This window comes from Rhinocladiella mackenziei (assembly GCF_000835555.1).
Source record: "Rhinocladiella mackenziei CBS 650.93 unplaced genomic scaffold supercont1.6, whole genome shotgun sequence".
NCBI lineage: Eukaryota > Fungi > Ascomycota > Eurotiomycetes > Chaetothyriales > Herpotrichiellaceae > Rhinocladiella > Rhinocladiella mackenziei.
Window position 1 is genome coordinate 1,524,133 of NW_013550599.1, and position 14,581 is coordinate 1,538,713.

The 14,581-nt window shown below is 49.6% G+C and overlaps 6 protein-coding genes across 6 annotated transcripts; 3 read left to right on the forward strand and 3 right to left on the reverse strand.

The window, feature by feature from the left end:
• Nucleotides 1–124: 124 nt before the first annotated feature.
• Nucleotides 125–2,083, reverse strand: Z518_08352 (uncharacterized protein; the record flags this gene model as incomplete). Its single annotated transcript, XM_013414093.1, has 5 exons — nt 125–490; nt 536–695; nt 748–1,819; nt 1,868–1,937; nt 2,006–2,083. The coding sequence occupies 5 exons, from the start codon at nt 2,081–2,083 to the stop codon at nt 125–127; spliced, it is 1,746 nt and encodes a 581-aa protein (XP_013269547.1).
• Nucleotides 2,084–3,085: 1,002 nt separating this feature from the next.
• On the forward strand, nt 3,086–4,548 carry Z518_08353 (uncharacterized protein; the record flags this gene model as incomplete). The annotated part of the gene is made up of 3 exons (XM_013414094.1): nt 3,086–3,346; nt 3,406–3,997; nt 4,052–4,548. 3 exons carry the CDS (start codon nt 3,086–3,088, stop codon nt 4,546–4,548), a joined length of 1,350 nt encoding a protein of 449 aa, XP_013269548.1.
• Nucleotides 4,549–6,789: 2,241 nt separating this feature from the next.
• Z518_08354 (uncharacterized protein) lies at nt 6,790–8,523 on the forward strand (the record flags this gene model as incomplete). The annotated part of the gene is made up of 3 exons (XM_013414095.1): nt 6,790–6,862; nt 6,924–7,229; nt 7,283–8,523. 3 exons carry the CDS (start codon nt 6,790–6,792, stop codon nt 8,521–8,523), a joined length of 1,620 nt encoding a protein of 539 aa, XP_013269549.1.
• An 895-nt stretch (nt 8,524–9,418) lies between these two features.
• On the forward strand, nt 9,419–10,305 carry Z518_08355 (uncharacterized protein; the record flags this gene model as incomplete). The annotated part of the gene is made up of 2 exons (XM_013414096.1): nt 9,419–9,960; nt 10,014–10,305. 2 exons carry the CDS (start codon nt 9,419–9,421, stop codon nt 10,303–10,305), a joined length of 834 nt encoding a protein of 277 aa, XP_013269550.1.
• A 612-nt stretch (nt 10,306–10,917) lies between these two features.
• Nucleotides 10,918–13,202, reverse strand: Z518_08356 (uncharacterized protein; the record flags this gene model as incomplete). Its single annotated transcript, XM_013414097.1, has 3 exons — nt 10,918–11,018; nt 11,230–12,206; nt 12,301–13,202. The coding sequence occupies 3 exons, from the start codon at nt 13,200–13,202 to the stop codon at nt 10,918–10,920; spliced, it is 1,980 nt and encodes a 659-aa protein (XP_013269551.1).
• Nucleotides 13,203–13,800: 598 nt separating this feature from the next.
• Z518_08357 (uncharacterized protein) lies at nt 13,801–14,306 on the reverse strand (the record flags this gene model as incomplete). Its single annotated transcript, XM_013414098.1, has 2 exons — nt 13,801–13,986; nt 14,040–14,306. 2 exons carry the CDS (start codon nt 14,304–14,306, stop codon nt 13,801–13,803), a joined length of 453 nt encoding a protein of 150 aa, XP_013269552.1.
• Between the last annotated feature and the right edge of the window lie 275 nt (nt 14,307–14,581).

Genomic DNA, 14,581 nt, shown 5'->3' on the forward strand with positions numbered 1-14,581 from the left:
TACGTCGTGGACCTTACCTCACTAAAAGAGCATGGCCGAATCTTGAGAGCCTTCTTGCGCCATAACTCCTTATCATTATGACCATGCCGCTCTTTCAACATCAATGAAGACGTTGATCTCCATTTCACTCATACTTGGCCGCCACACTACCAAACTCCTTCCCCTTGATCTCCAGGCTGAACCTCATAAGAGCCGACTTCAACGACACCACAAGATCATAATTCACATCAACGTACGTCTTGCCGTCCGCGCACACCTTTTCCTTCAACATCGACCTGTCAATGGACCTCAGATCCGCAGACAAGGTACAATTTGCCTTGACGATACCCTCCTTTGGATAGTTGTTGGCTCGAGCGGACTCATCGGAGTAAAGCGTGTCCGTGAAGACGAGGTCGCTGTCTTGATAGTCATACGGGAGTCGGCGGAAGAAGGGAAAGCTGATCTTCTGCTCTCGCTGGAGGTCTTCACCCTTTTCGATGTACCACGTCATCTGAAAGAGTCAGAAGTGGTCAGACCTTTGGAAAAGATTACTTACTTGATCGACTCGTAGATGGCCGTGAGATGAATCATACCAGGACTTCTGTCCTGCGTCTTTGACTGGATCGTATCGCCAATGAGCCTTGACACCATAATGGCGAGGCGCGACGACGGAGGTGATAAGGGCCTCGTTGGGCAGTTGACTCAAGACTGCTCCTCTACAATTCACCATTAGTATCATTTCTCGACCGAGCTGAGAAGGTATCGTACTTAACAATCGCGGCCCACGCGTCATGAGGCTGGATGACCTGGATATCGGGATGACGACGTTGGATGTTCTGCTTCAGATACTCACTGGCACCAAACCCGCCGACAAGGAAGATTGCCTTAACCTCAGCACCCTTGCTGTGGTTTTGGACCAGGCGCTTCTTTTGAACCAAATTGACCTGGTCATCTACCATTCTTCCGATGTCTTCAATCAGTGGAGAGAATATCGTCTCAACAACATCACTTTTCAATTCCCACGAGTCACGCTTCAAGCCTTGACTCTCGTCGTCCTCAAGGTCTGCCATGGGGAAGTTGACATACCAACTGACGTCTTTCTTGCCCCGGAACTCTGGTTTGACTGTGCGATCGAAAAACTTCACAGCCTGATCATAAGCCGGGGTCTTGCGTAAGTGGTAATATTGATCTTCTCCCACAAGCATCTTGACCTGCTCCTCGAAACGTTTATTCAGTTGCAATGAGCCAGCTATTCCCCCTTTGGATGGCACGAGCTCTTTGAGCTGCAGAGTCGGCCTTTTTTGCAGGATCTCATAGGAAATGAGATCAACTGTTCCACCACCGGCATCACAGATAACGAGAGCATCTCCGACGCCAAGTCCACGGTCTTGCAAAACATGAAGTGTGTACATAGCAGCAGCCTCCGGCTCTTTGATCAATGTCACCGGGTAGATGCCGGCAAGCTTTGCAGCTCTCAACGTGGCGTCTTTGGCTCTGTCGGACCATACCGCGGGTACGCTGATGACAAACTTCTTCTGCACCTCATTCTCGAGGTACTCCTCTGGCACCTTTGTGGCGATGCGTTCCAGGGCATGTTCATATATCGATCGGATATAATCCGCTACCACCTCAACTGGAGGCTTACCCAGTTTCGCCAACTCAGCCCTCGTGTTCGTAGCTGGCACGTACACTGGCTTATCCTGTTCTGGGTCGAGCAGCAATTTGATCCCCTCAATCTTCACATGTTTGTGTGCTTGAGCCCCCCAGGTAAATGATCGTTTGCTCTTGGGATCGTAACTAATTACAGTGGGAGTTTTCGGTTGCTTCTCGCTCTCAAGGCCTGTACTACATGTTAGCAGCGACCAAAGGCCAAAACTACTTGACTCACCTGGCCAATCAAGAACTGAAACGAGCTCTGGTTTGGAGTCCGTTTTGAACGCATAAGCAATCCCACTGAACTGTCATATTCAAGTTGCATAGGTCAGAGGCAAGCGCTTCAAGGATGAAGGTGCCATTGTGGACTCACCGTGGTGCCAAAGTCCAAGGCAATGATGATCTGGTCATCAGACTCGAATACCGCAAGGTCCTCGAATGCTGATTCCATTGCTGTTTGATTGTCGTGGATGTTCATTCCTTCTACGCAGCTCCGGAAAAGAGAAGCTCTCTTCCTGTACACACACTTTGATCAAAAGCCGAGGTTGTAAAGGATGCAGGGTAGATGAGGCGGGAAGTGGTGTTCAACATGCAATGCCGTTGGTCTTCAGCCTTCAGCCTTCAGCCTCCTTAGCTCTGCAGCGAGAAGTCTACAGCCGTGTTGTCAATATAGCGGTCTCTTGTACATTATTGGCGGATCAAGCGCCTGGGTTTTGTCCACCTGGGAATTCTTCAGGCTTCGCCACCACCAATGTGAGATAAGTACCCATGACAGGAAAACATGTAGGGCTGATTTTGGTCTTCGCGCCTTTGTTAGATGTCTTGAAACGCATTCTTGACCTAGAATTGCGCCAGAAACAGAAGTCACCCCACCACCTCCAAGATGCCATCATCCCGCCTTCACAATTGGTAACCTGGCTGTTCTCACTGCTTGAAGCAAGCCATGCCGCGAACTGCGTCACGCAACTGCCGGGGTTAACGCCCGCCACGTTGCTTCCCGAAGCTAAGGCGAAACATATACTTGTTTCAGCTTTTCAAGCGCGGTAGTATAGGTCTATTAATGTCATGGAATGCGGGAGCCGCATTACTGCGAGGTTGATGCAGGGAGAGTTAGGCTGAGAATTTACATCTTTGGCGAGTAGCGTTTGAGGCAAAAGATATCGGTGGTGACGTGTCGAAGTCTCTGCGAATTATCTGTCACATTTTCTGCAACAAGGAGGTTAGGCTGACCAAGCCTGACCAAGACAGGGGTCGATTAGGCTGAGGATTTAAAGTGGGGCCCACAGGGCGCAGAGCCTCATCTACGATCAGGCCGAGAACTTTCGGCCGTGGATCACTCCTTTTTGATTCAAACTCTCGACCAAATCTCTCTTTAAGACAGTCACAGAGTATTACGCTCCCGACGGCCTTCCGACCTCCTCCCCCCTCAACACTGTCTTTGCTGATGCTCTTCATGGACGGCCCGCTCCCGGAAGAAATGGGGCCCTTAAAATCCCTACTGGATCATTTGGGGACCGAAATATGCCGATTCGTCGGAGACAACACCAAACAAGCCCAGGAAGACCTCCAGATGGGATTGACCGCGACAAAGGATGAGCTAGCCTTTGTCAAGAAGGAGTTGGAAGAGACCAAGGCGATGGTGCATAGTCAGGTGGAATGTTTTAGGGGTTTCTTCACCAAAAGCCCGACCGACGACCTGAAGCCGGATTATATGGTAAGATATCATTCTTTTCAACTACCATGAGGAATCTTAACAGTATATTACTTCCAAAGAGGGCAGAGCATCCGGATTCAATGATGGTTGATAATGTGACCAAGGGGTCCCGTACTAAAAAGCACGAGGACCTTGAGAAAAATTATACACGTCTGCGCGGGGATTATCGGAACCTCTTCACCGAACACCAAGAAACGGTACAAAGTTTGAATGCCGCTCAGCAGAGACTGGAAGAGTCTGAGAAAAGGCAGCGCGCTTTGAGAGTCCAGGTTGGCAGACTGCAAGGACACATCACCCGCAATGCCACCAATGCCAACGAGTTGATCGACTCCGAGGTAAAAGGCAAGCTAGAGCACATTCGGGCTCGCATCCAGTCGATAGTGAAAAAGTACTGCGTGGGAAAGGTGATCACCATAGCCAGACCCAGTCAAGAACTTGTAAACTTCGACAATGAATGGTTGAAAAGATCGAAGCCGCTTTTGCAGCAGTACACCCAACATGACGTCGAGGAATTCGCCACATATTGGGTGAGGAGTAAGATATACTTCCTTTTGGAAAGAGAGATCTTCAGTAAAGAGGTATTTGGCCTTGAAGACGACCTTGAAGCGAAATTTGGCGAGTTTGAGCGCCTGATCGTGAAGCACAATCCAGGTATGTATGACCTTTCAGATTCAAGGTTCATGAACTGACACACAGTGCGATTAGACACCGATATTGGCGACTGGCGAGCCCTCACTCTTCGGTACAGCAAGGCCTTGAACATGGAACATCAACAGCTGCCTAGGGAAACAGCATTGTATATTTTACACCTGTTCATTCCATGGGTCGCCGCGAATCCAGAGAATGCTGCTCCTACAAAGGGAAATGTCAAACAATATTATGTCCCTCCTCAGTTGAAGACAGACCTGGCCGAGATTTGTCAAGCGGCGTATGACCTGACCGTGATGCTCAGACAGAGCGCCGATAAGTACTACTTCGTTCCAATTGAAGAGGACACCAGAGTTGATTCTCAAGAACACGAGTACTTTGAGCCTGACCACGTGATTGGCTCAACGTCAGAGTATGTCGGATCCAAAGTGTGGGTGACCCTTTTTGGTGCGCTGGTCAAGGAGTCTCAGGCTGGTGAGCGGTATATAATGCAAAAGGCTCGTGTTATTTGCAAGGCTCCTCCACCGCTGCCTGATCGACCCAAGGACGAATGAAATCTGGATGGACCAAATAAATTTTCTCCCGTTCCAAAGTGACTTCAGAAAACTTGGAAAGTTATCGCCAAATGGATAGATTCGAAAGGGTCTTGCTTTATCCTCTCGCTCTGGAAGTAGAGAGCTCGAAGTATATACAAGTTTCCTTGAGAAAGCCAGAAAGAGTGTCCCATGAGCAGAATGTGGTCTCTGGACATTTCCGAACGAAAGTGTAATCTCATTGCTGTTTACTAATCCCGTCATTATGCAACTCAGAATCAAATCCCCTTCCCGCCTTTCCGGTCTTTGGTTTCAATTTCCATCCCCCCTGAGGCTCGTGCTACGAATGGGCATTTGCCTAGTTTAGCCTTTCGCCTTCCAAGCTTTGTGATGTCTTCATCGTGAGAGCTGACCAAACTAGAGACATCATGACAAGAAGGACCACAATCACCGATCCAGCGCAGAGCCAATCTTTTCGTCAGTTGTCATGCCGGCCAACTGGTCTGAATCTTGACATGATTCACCGGTCACGGAGGAAGTTGGATTCGTCAGTGTCGTGGCTATGTCGCTTGCTAGCGAGCCAGAACCGCTCGACGCGGAAGCCTACCAGCAATGGTTAGGTGGCCCTTTTCCCTTCCAGCCGATCCTCGAACTTTGCTGACAATTGTCTGGAGGTGCGTGCCAATGGGGATATGAATAATCAAGCCTTCGCTAACGAGACAAGAAAGTTGTGGTCGCCAGGGAATTCCCACGATTTGCAGAGGTGATATGGGAATATGATACATTATTCTGCCGAGAATTATCAGTTCAGTATTTCGCAGATTGAAGGACGAGGTCGATGTAGTCGAGCACAAAGGCCGACACCATGCCTTCTCGTATAGGGACTTCGATACCTGGGGCATTCAGTGGCAGAGTCTAATTGGCGCTCTTATATTTTGACATGATGATGTACAGACGGGAACAGTGTATGCTTTGAATCGGCCAGATTATCAGTCTTTACAAATGACAATACAATATATAACGCATCTATACCAAGAATACACCTCGCCGTGATTCGTTGCCGACTTGACGGTAGCTAGTCTAGATTAAGGAAAGAGAAAATTGCAGTGTGTCCGCAGGGGTAAGCAAATTTCGAGACCTAGTTGCACAAGTCTTCGCCGTCTCGAGGTGGCACAAACCTGGTATCCACCCTCAATATACAGCATCTTCTTCAACCGTGGACCGACCGCGACTTTCATTCAATATCTTTCTCTCTCCGACATGTCGACGTCGCCCCCATTCCGGCATTAACATGATATGTGATATACAAAAGACATGAACAAGAGGTGTTATGATATTTCAAGCGCAAGCCGGTGTCCGTAGTCGTAAAACCAGAAGTCTAGCTGACTACCCTGTTGCGTGTCTCACGAAAATGGTGAGCTGAACGAGAAAGGACAGGTTCGAAGACATGGTCCCTTTCATGTGCTACCATGACATTTGTTTGTACCGGCTCCTGGTGTCCGGCCTGAAGTCGACGTTTGTTGCGATCACAGCCTGGTGGGCTGATCTCTGGGACAAACCTTCTAGATGTGACTATGCAGCACCGGGGATCTGACTAACTAGGAAGAGAATTTTGATGGCAGTTATCGTCGATTCCCGGACAAATCAAGATGCGAAGCCAGCCGGAGAGTTTGGACCCGCTACCAATGGATGTGGCCATACCGCTCTACCGCCTGCGCTCTCCCGGGCGGTGAACAAGTTGTTACATCTCGTTGGAGGTTGCATCCACTTGGGCACTGTTTTCTTTCCCCCCTCTCCCAGTATGTCTTGCCACTGAATGTTTGACATCGAGATTCAAACACATGCTTTGCAGGTTGCATGACTCAAGGATTCATTCCGATCCACTTGAATACGCATCTCTTACTATGAACTGCTAAATCTTCCCTTCAAAAAGCCGCTGAAGTCACGCTGTTGCTTGGTCTTGGCACGTGTGCTCTGGGGCGCTGCAATCTTCACCCACTCTCGGCCGCCTGCCCTTGCGCACTTTATATCTTCCATTCCCACCTTTTCCTTTCCTCTCTTCCTCCCTCTACCATCCACCAGACATTGATCTGTCGTTCTGCTACTTGTTCGGTCACTGCTTTCGTTGTTTCAACAACACCAGCAACAGCATTCTCGTCGACTCGCAACCAAGCATCGTCATTGTTGACAGATTGGCTTTTGTGACTTGAGGCTTCTTGTGTGGGGAGGATTGGTCGTAAGAGACTGGGCACACTTCAGAAGATGAAACTTACACAGACCAAGAACACTTCTTTCGCCGATGACAGCTTCCCCGTTGGTCAATTCCTCATTCTAGGTATGTCTGGGAAAGGCCAAACCAATCAATCGACTCCTCGCTGACCACACCCCCGCCACAGCAATATGTCGTCTAGCCGAACCCATTGCCATTACGGCCATCTTTCCTTATGCCTGGCTCATGGTCAAGGATTTTGGAATGGATGATGCATCCTTCTACGCGGGCGTCCTCATTGCGTGCTTTTCCCTCTCCGAAGCCCTCACCAGCATGATGTGGGGAGGTCTTTCAGACCGAATCGGACGAAAACCCGTCCTGCTCCTCGGCTGCTTGGGCACGATGCTGTCTCTCCTTGTCGTGGGATTCTCCACCAACTTTGCGATGGCTTTGGTGGGACGAATTCTCGGTGGTGTTCTCAATGGAAACATTGGTATGCATAACGTCACCAGGGCGAAGATCGACTCGAGACTGACGGGGTTGTAGGTGTCATCCAGACAATGGTGGGCGAGCTGGTCACGAAACCTGAGTATGAACCCAAGGCATACTCCATCATGCCTTTTGTTTGGTCGATTGGAACCATCGTCGGTCCGGTTATTGGTGGTATGCTGGCCAACCCCGCAAAGTCTTACCCAGATATCTTTTCTCCTGATGGCTTCTTCGGTCAATTTCCTTGGCTCCTCCCCAACCTCGTTTGTGCTATCATGATGCTGGTCAGCATTCTCGCTGGCTTTCTCTGGCTGGATGAGACCCATCCCGACCTCCGACCGGGGGCCAGCCCCGACGTCTACCACGATATTGCCGAACAGACACCGATGATCACAGCGGCCGGGGCGACAGCCGACCCGGGCATCGATCTCCGACAAGAATCCTATGGGACATTCAATGAGGTCGACTTCCACAAGAACGAACAGTGGGAGCTCAATGCCGACGGAACCTCTCGCCCGCCCTCCATCTCCGAGAAGATGCCTCAAAAATGGTTCACCCAAAAGATTGCCATGTTGACCATTGCTCTCGGTATTTACACCTATCATTCAATGTGTTATGACCACCTCCTCCCCATCTTCTTCCAGGATCGATCCATCGACGACGTCTCCATGTTCGCCGCAAGTCCTATCCACATCCCGGGCGGCCTTGGGCTGTCCACCAAAGCCGTCGGTTTAGTCATGGCCATCAATGGCGTTATTGCACTTTTCATTCAAGCCGTCATTTTTCCGTTTGCTGCTGAGCGTCTCGGTATTTGGCGAGTTTTTGTTCTTGTCACAATTTTGCATCCCGTGGCATATTTCATTGTGCCTTACCTCGCTTTCCTCCCTCCACACCTCCTTTATCCCGGCATTTACACCTGCCTTGCGATCCGAAATCTTCTTTCCATCCTCGATTATCCCGTTCTTTTGATTCTTCTTAAGCAAGCGAGCCCTTCACTTTCGGTCCTTGGTCGAATTAACGGTCTTGCAGCTTCAGCAGGTGCAGCTTGTAGAACAGTTGCCCCCCCGGTTGCGGGATTGCTTTATGGATGGGGCGCACAAATGGGGTTTACGGGTCTTGCTTGGTGGGGAGCTGGAGCGGTTGCTCTCATTGGGGTTGTTCAATTGTGGTTCGTCCCCCGGGAAACGAATGAATCGACTACGGTGAAGTCAATCCTGCCTTGTTTGGAGAACTCGGCTGAAGACAGGCCGGATGATGTTGTTGACATTACCGTGGTCGACCTAGAGCAAGGGGGCTGATTTTACAAGCACCGGAGAATTTGAAAAAGTGTAAAATGGACTTCGGATACAAAGGGAGGATACACATTGCTGTTCATTATCGAGAGGAGTTTGCAGGAGTTTTGGATGCTCTAATTTGCAGCAAGCTTCGGGACAACGTCGACAGAAGGATTTCAGAATCATGCTCGAAGAATGTAGTCATGTTTCGGGTGGAATATGACGAAAGGCGTCTGGGAGAATAAGGCGGGCATAGTTTCAGATGATTGACGGGACTTTACTCTTGATGTTAGTGGCGTCTATAGAGAGAACAAAAAATGCCGGCAGAGCCAAGTTGGGACGACATTGGCGGTCATATGACGTCATGTGATGGTCTTGGATCTCTCTTTTCGCCTTCAATCGACACGATGAAAATGTTGCACCTGCTCCTTACCATATCCAGAAACAAGTCGACCCCTATGCGGTCATATGGAAAGCTTTCCTTCACGCTGGACCAGTCTCTGGGAAATGGTCGAGATTTAGCGCCTTGCCCCGGCTAGGGTCATAACCAAGTTTCAGGCACCCGTTCCCAACTTCGTCTGCCACCAACCATTTCACCATCTCAGCTCAGCGGCATGCTGCTCTGAGAACTGTCGATCCGCTGAGCGAGTAAACACATCATCAGCTGTCAATCAATGGTCTGAGACGTATCGATACTTCGACATTAGCTACACACTGCCGCCCTCGTCCCGTGGGCTACGTCGAGGGTAAAGTTATCGACCGGTGTGCCTTTATCAACCATGACGGCCACCGTCTTTGCACTGTTGCTCTTCTTTGATTTTCGATCATATGTTTTTTCAGTCCCATATTTCCCCTTCTCTACTTGTGCTCGCAGCGCTGAACCTGAAAACTTTAACATCAAATTCCATTCAATGCCGTAATGTTTGAAGGATATCGGGACAGCGAGCAGACGGCTCGACCATCACTTTCAACTGTACCTTCTGACGATGGTCGAGATCAAACCAAGAACAAACCGGTCAAGCGAGCAGCAACGGCTCCTGTCGAGCTGAACACTCCGCGATCAGCGAAACGAAAAACAACATTGACAAGATTCCCCACAATGGCATCCAAACCACCTTTAACCCGTGTGCCCAGTGTTCAAACAAGATATATGGAGATGCTGCTTCACTTGGACGATATCCCTCGAATTTATAACATTTTCGCCAGCCTGTTCACGTGGATTATCCTGGCAGGCTTTCTGGTCGTCCCTGGTACCTTTACCACCTTCAAAGAATCGGATGCCCTCAATGGCGATGATAACAATGTCAGCACTGAAGTGGCCAATGCCATTGTCGATTCGATTGCAAACATCGGGCTGCTGTGGCTCTCGGGTGCATTTTGCGCTGTTGGAGCGGTGGGATGCCTTTGGTTATGGTTTCGGTGGCGCAAGAATTATGTCTGGTTGATTAGTCGGATATTCTTGTACGCGCGTCCGTATGCGAAACAGAATCAAAACTCTCGCTAACCCCTTACAGGCCGGTGACGATGAATTCACTCGCCGGTTTGATCACCACCCTTGTCAATGTTTATACGGCCCAACATGGTGTTTGGAGTGTAACGGCAAAGATCACGGCAACTGTTACCGGGTCTTGTATGTGCGTTGCCGGCGGCTTCTTCCTCATCTACAATTTTTGGGCCTTACGTCGAGTGCGGAAAGTGCATGACCAAGAGCTGGGACTTGAACATGAGCATGACGATGAGACCCTTGTTGAGAAGGTCAAGCGGAAAGCCCACGAACCTCCTTTACAAGGGGGCAGTGTTGTATAAGTCTCAAGGTATTTCCACAAAAGCGTATACATATTTCTATTGTTACTGGGTTTGATAGGGCGACCGGACCAGGTTCCACATAAATGCCGAACATACGTCTCGTACTCGAAGAGAGAAGCCTGCTGTAATTGCCTTGCATAAACCATGTGTGACTGTCTTTGACATCTTGGTTATGGCTACCTTTGCTGATTTTCGAAATCTACAACATCGGAAGGAAGGGGCTAGCATAACGTTGGACGCCATCGTTCGCCGGTTTGTAACCTCTCCGGCGGCCTCCCTCTCCCTTCCAACTCCCTAGTATCCTTATCGTTTACATATGCCTACGATGACTTCCACCACCTCAACATCAACCGTCTTTGAAGCCGCACGTCGAAATCGCTGAATCAGATCTCGCGCTCGGCGACTGGTCGACTGGCCCACAGAATTGGGACTTCCAGTTCAACAAGCACAACGTCCCATATCGAATTATCGGCAGGGTCATCATTGCTCACCCAAAAACAAACACCAAAAGCTTGAATATTGAGAAGAATGAATCTTTGTCCTAAACCATTCTCAATATAGAACGTGTAGAAATGCTTCTAGATGGATCTCGAAGTCCGGGAGCGGTCTTCTTCACCTTTCCAGATCATTCTCTTGCCGTTGAATAATTCTCTCGACTTCAGCCGGTAAATCGTAGTCGAACAATGTTTCGTTATAGGTATCTCGTAACCAATCTAGAAATGGAAAAGAGCAGTGAGTTATGACTTCTCGGTATATGCAATACGGACGATATACACGATTTCTGCGTGGATTTGCAAGGTGGGTAGGGTGGCGTGGTGGTTGAAAAAGACTCAAGAGGAGGAATAGAGGGCTCATTGGAGTCCAGAAATAATTGATGTTCTAGGGAATATGGAGTATGAACTTGAAGGGAATCCGTGTACTTACTCATAATGTATATAACTAGATACATTGTCCACTCGGCTACGAACGACATGTCTCCTTTCATGCGACTCATCTGTTGGCTTCGTTCGTAGATCATATGCACGCGAGGTTGACGGAGACGTTGGAATTGAGTTAGGGCTTGTGATATTGCCGTTTCTACTTGAACATTCGTTTCTGCGTTGTTTTTTGTCGTCGTGGGTTTGGTGTCCGTGCTCGTCTTGTTCTTGGTATTGGTTTTGGTGTTGGATAGGGCTGAATCGGAATTGGAGTTGGAGTTGATATTGTGTAGGGAATGACCCAATAGCATTGCCAGTGCCTCTGCGTCCTCGAGGGCCTGACATGCTCCTTGGCCCGAGCTGGGTTGTAATGCGTGCGCCGCGTCACCGACTAGGATGGCACGTCCGTTCATGTGCCAGTACGGTAGTTCGGGGGTTGTATAGGTAGCGTACCAGCGGTTGTCGAGGCCGGCGATTCTCTCGTTGACGATGCCGGGGCCAGAACTGGTGATGGAAGTATTGGTTGTGCTGGAGGAGGTGGAAGCTGAGCTGGTGGTGTCGGATGTGACGTAGTGGAGGATCGAAGCGATATTGGCGTTTTTCCACCAATCATGTCGGACAAGCAAGGCTTGAAGGGCAAGGGAGCGGTTGAATGCTTGTGGATCATGATTTCCTGTACTGAAGGAATGAGGATCGGAGGGTGGGTACGGGTTTGGCGTGGGCGAAGAGAATGTTGACCACCATCCTGCTAAGGGGCCGGGGCTCCGAAGGGAGATATTATTGTTGTTATCACTGCCTTTGGTTTGGTCCTCATGTGATGGGCTGGTCGAGATGGCGGATGTGGGGGGGGGCGTCGATGTTGACGTTAAATACCCATAGCCAAAGAATCCATTCGGCCCAAAGACAACGGACATGGTGCCTGGTTTGTGGCCTGTTGATTGTAGGATGCGGGAAGGGATGAAGCCGCCTATGCCGACTAGGTTTCTGTTTATTTGTGAGCCTAGCGCATTCCATGATTTGAGAAATGGAAGCAGAGGAGAGATCTGGGGCCTAGGGATGAAGAGCGAGATAGACATACTCATAATGTGGTGTGATGTAGTCGACCTCCTTTGCATTCTTGCTTGTGGTTTTGAAGAAGCATGGGAACCATCTTTCTGCCCAGCCGCGATTGCTCTCAATCTCACTCCGACTCCTATGCGTTGCGCTCCCGCTTTGAGCATCTCCTTCGCTTTCCGCTCTTGTTCCTGTTGCCGTGTCCGTGTTATTGGGGTGTTGGTTTTGACTGAACATGGCTTTCCTTACTACACTCCTCAATCCATCCGCACCGATCACCAGATCCGCTTCCTCTCGACTTCCGTCAGCGAAAGTCACGATGCTTCGACTATTGATATTCCCAATCAGTACGGCCAGGACTTTCTTCTGAATGACCACGTTTGGCGCCACTTTGAGGACTCGATCGCGGAGGACTTCCCAGAACGCTTGTCGTGCGATCATCACGCCGTGGTACTTGTGGTCCTTTCTCGTGGCCTTTTGCGATCCCGCTGATTTAGAATTGGACTTGGCCGCTTTCGCGGCGAAATTGATCGCTGCAAGTGTGAAGCCTCGCGCCGTGCTGATTTCCCATCTCGCGATCGGATGACCGAGCATGGCTACTTGGTCAATCAGACTTGGTTCGGTATTCTGACTTTCTTGCTCATCGTCCAGATGGGAAAGAACGCTGATTCCATTGCGCGAGAGTCCGATTGCGGAACCAATTGTTTGAGGGGTGTCGAGTTCTTCAGACCTGGCGGACCGAGAACTGGTGTCCGGGTGGTTGGTGCCGTTCAGTGCCGTGTTGAAATGTGACTTTGATATATCGTATGCCTCGTAGATTTTTATCTCATGCTCAGAAGATGGGTCCTGGGAAAGAAGGTGTTTGCGGAGGAATAAGTATGTGCTGAGGCCTGAGATGCCAGCGCCAATGATGATAATCTTCACCATTTTGACCATGCATATGCACCGATGATACGACTTACCTGGACCGTTGATAGAGATATTGAGAGAATATATATACCCATTCCCAGGATCCTTTTGGGGTCTTTTGTGGAGGTTGGGAAAAATCGGTGCCTACTTGTTAATCCCATTCGTGATACGCCAGCGGCATCATAGCACGACTGGAATGCGCTTGAAGGTGCGGCAGGTTGTACAGAGCTCGTGCCGAGATCCTGCATTGGAGACTCGATGCACATTTGAGAAGGGAGAAGAAATGTCGGTGCCTGAAGTAAAATTCGTATCTTTTGATTGGTTGACGAAAAGGCTACTGGCTAGTGGCTGAATACGTCGGATTCGTGAACCTATCGAGGGTGGGTCGCATCTGGGGGTCCAGAAGTCTGAATGAGACTCTTTTTTCAGTCGAGGAGACCAGGGTGGTATATAGGCTAACTAGATATATTGGGGGAGATACGTCGGATTGACAGTGCTAGATTTGCAATTCTTAGGATCGTTCTTCCAGACATCAAACGACCGCAATTCAATAAAGCAGTGGCCGTGCAAAGGGGGTACGGAGTGAAACTCGCAGTATCGTTCTACCCGTTGATTTTTAACACACTCCAAGCCCGGCAATCAATGCGACCAAGAACCCCAGGCTGCGTAATGTCGCCATAAGCATCTTCGATTTCTCCCTGTCTACTTGCCAGTGAACACGAAGAACATCGCCAGGCTCGAAGAAAGACAAGAGTGTATTGGAGCCTCCTAGACCGGAATGAGTTGTTGCTTTGGGCGGGACCTGACATCATGCTTTAGCCACAGAGGAAGAGGATCCGGACAACATGAACTCACGACGCGGTCCTCAATCCTCGACACGCCAAGGCGTTGGAGCATAATCTTTTTGAGAGAAGATCGAATAAGGCTGGTTTTCATATGTTGTCGTGACAGGCGAAGCACGTCGTCGATGGTCGTTTTGTCATCGATGGTGACCGGGAGAATAAAGTCATTCCCACCATGGTGGCTGATGACCAGAGTGATTTGCTGGGCTCGTCGACCCTTTGAGTCATCAATATTCTGGTGGATTCCTGGAGCCTCAAGTTGCGATTCCTGGTTCGACATTGCTAAACTCGGTCGTGGTAGGTCGGCTCTCAGACGGCTGTTTGTTAGACTCATCCGGTGGAGATTCATTTTTCGAGAGGCACTCCATCATCTCATATAGAGTTATATGCTGAGGAGGCCGTACCAACTGTCCCTTGCTCACCGTCAATAATATCAACAATATTCTGGCCGCATGGCGAGCTTGATCGCCAAGTGGCCACTGGAAAGACCGGCCACCAGAGGAGAATGGGTGCTTTCGGGAGTTGACATGGCGATCAAGGATTCGCAAAAATAGC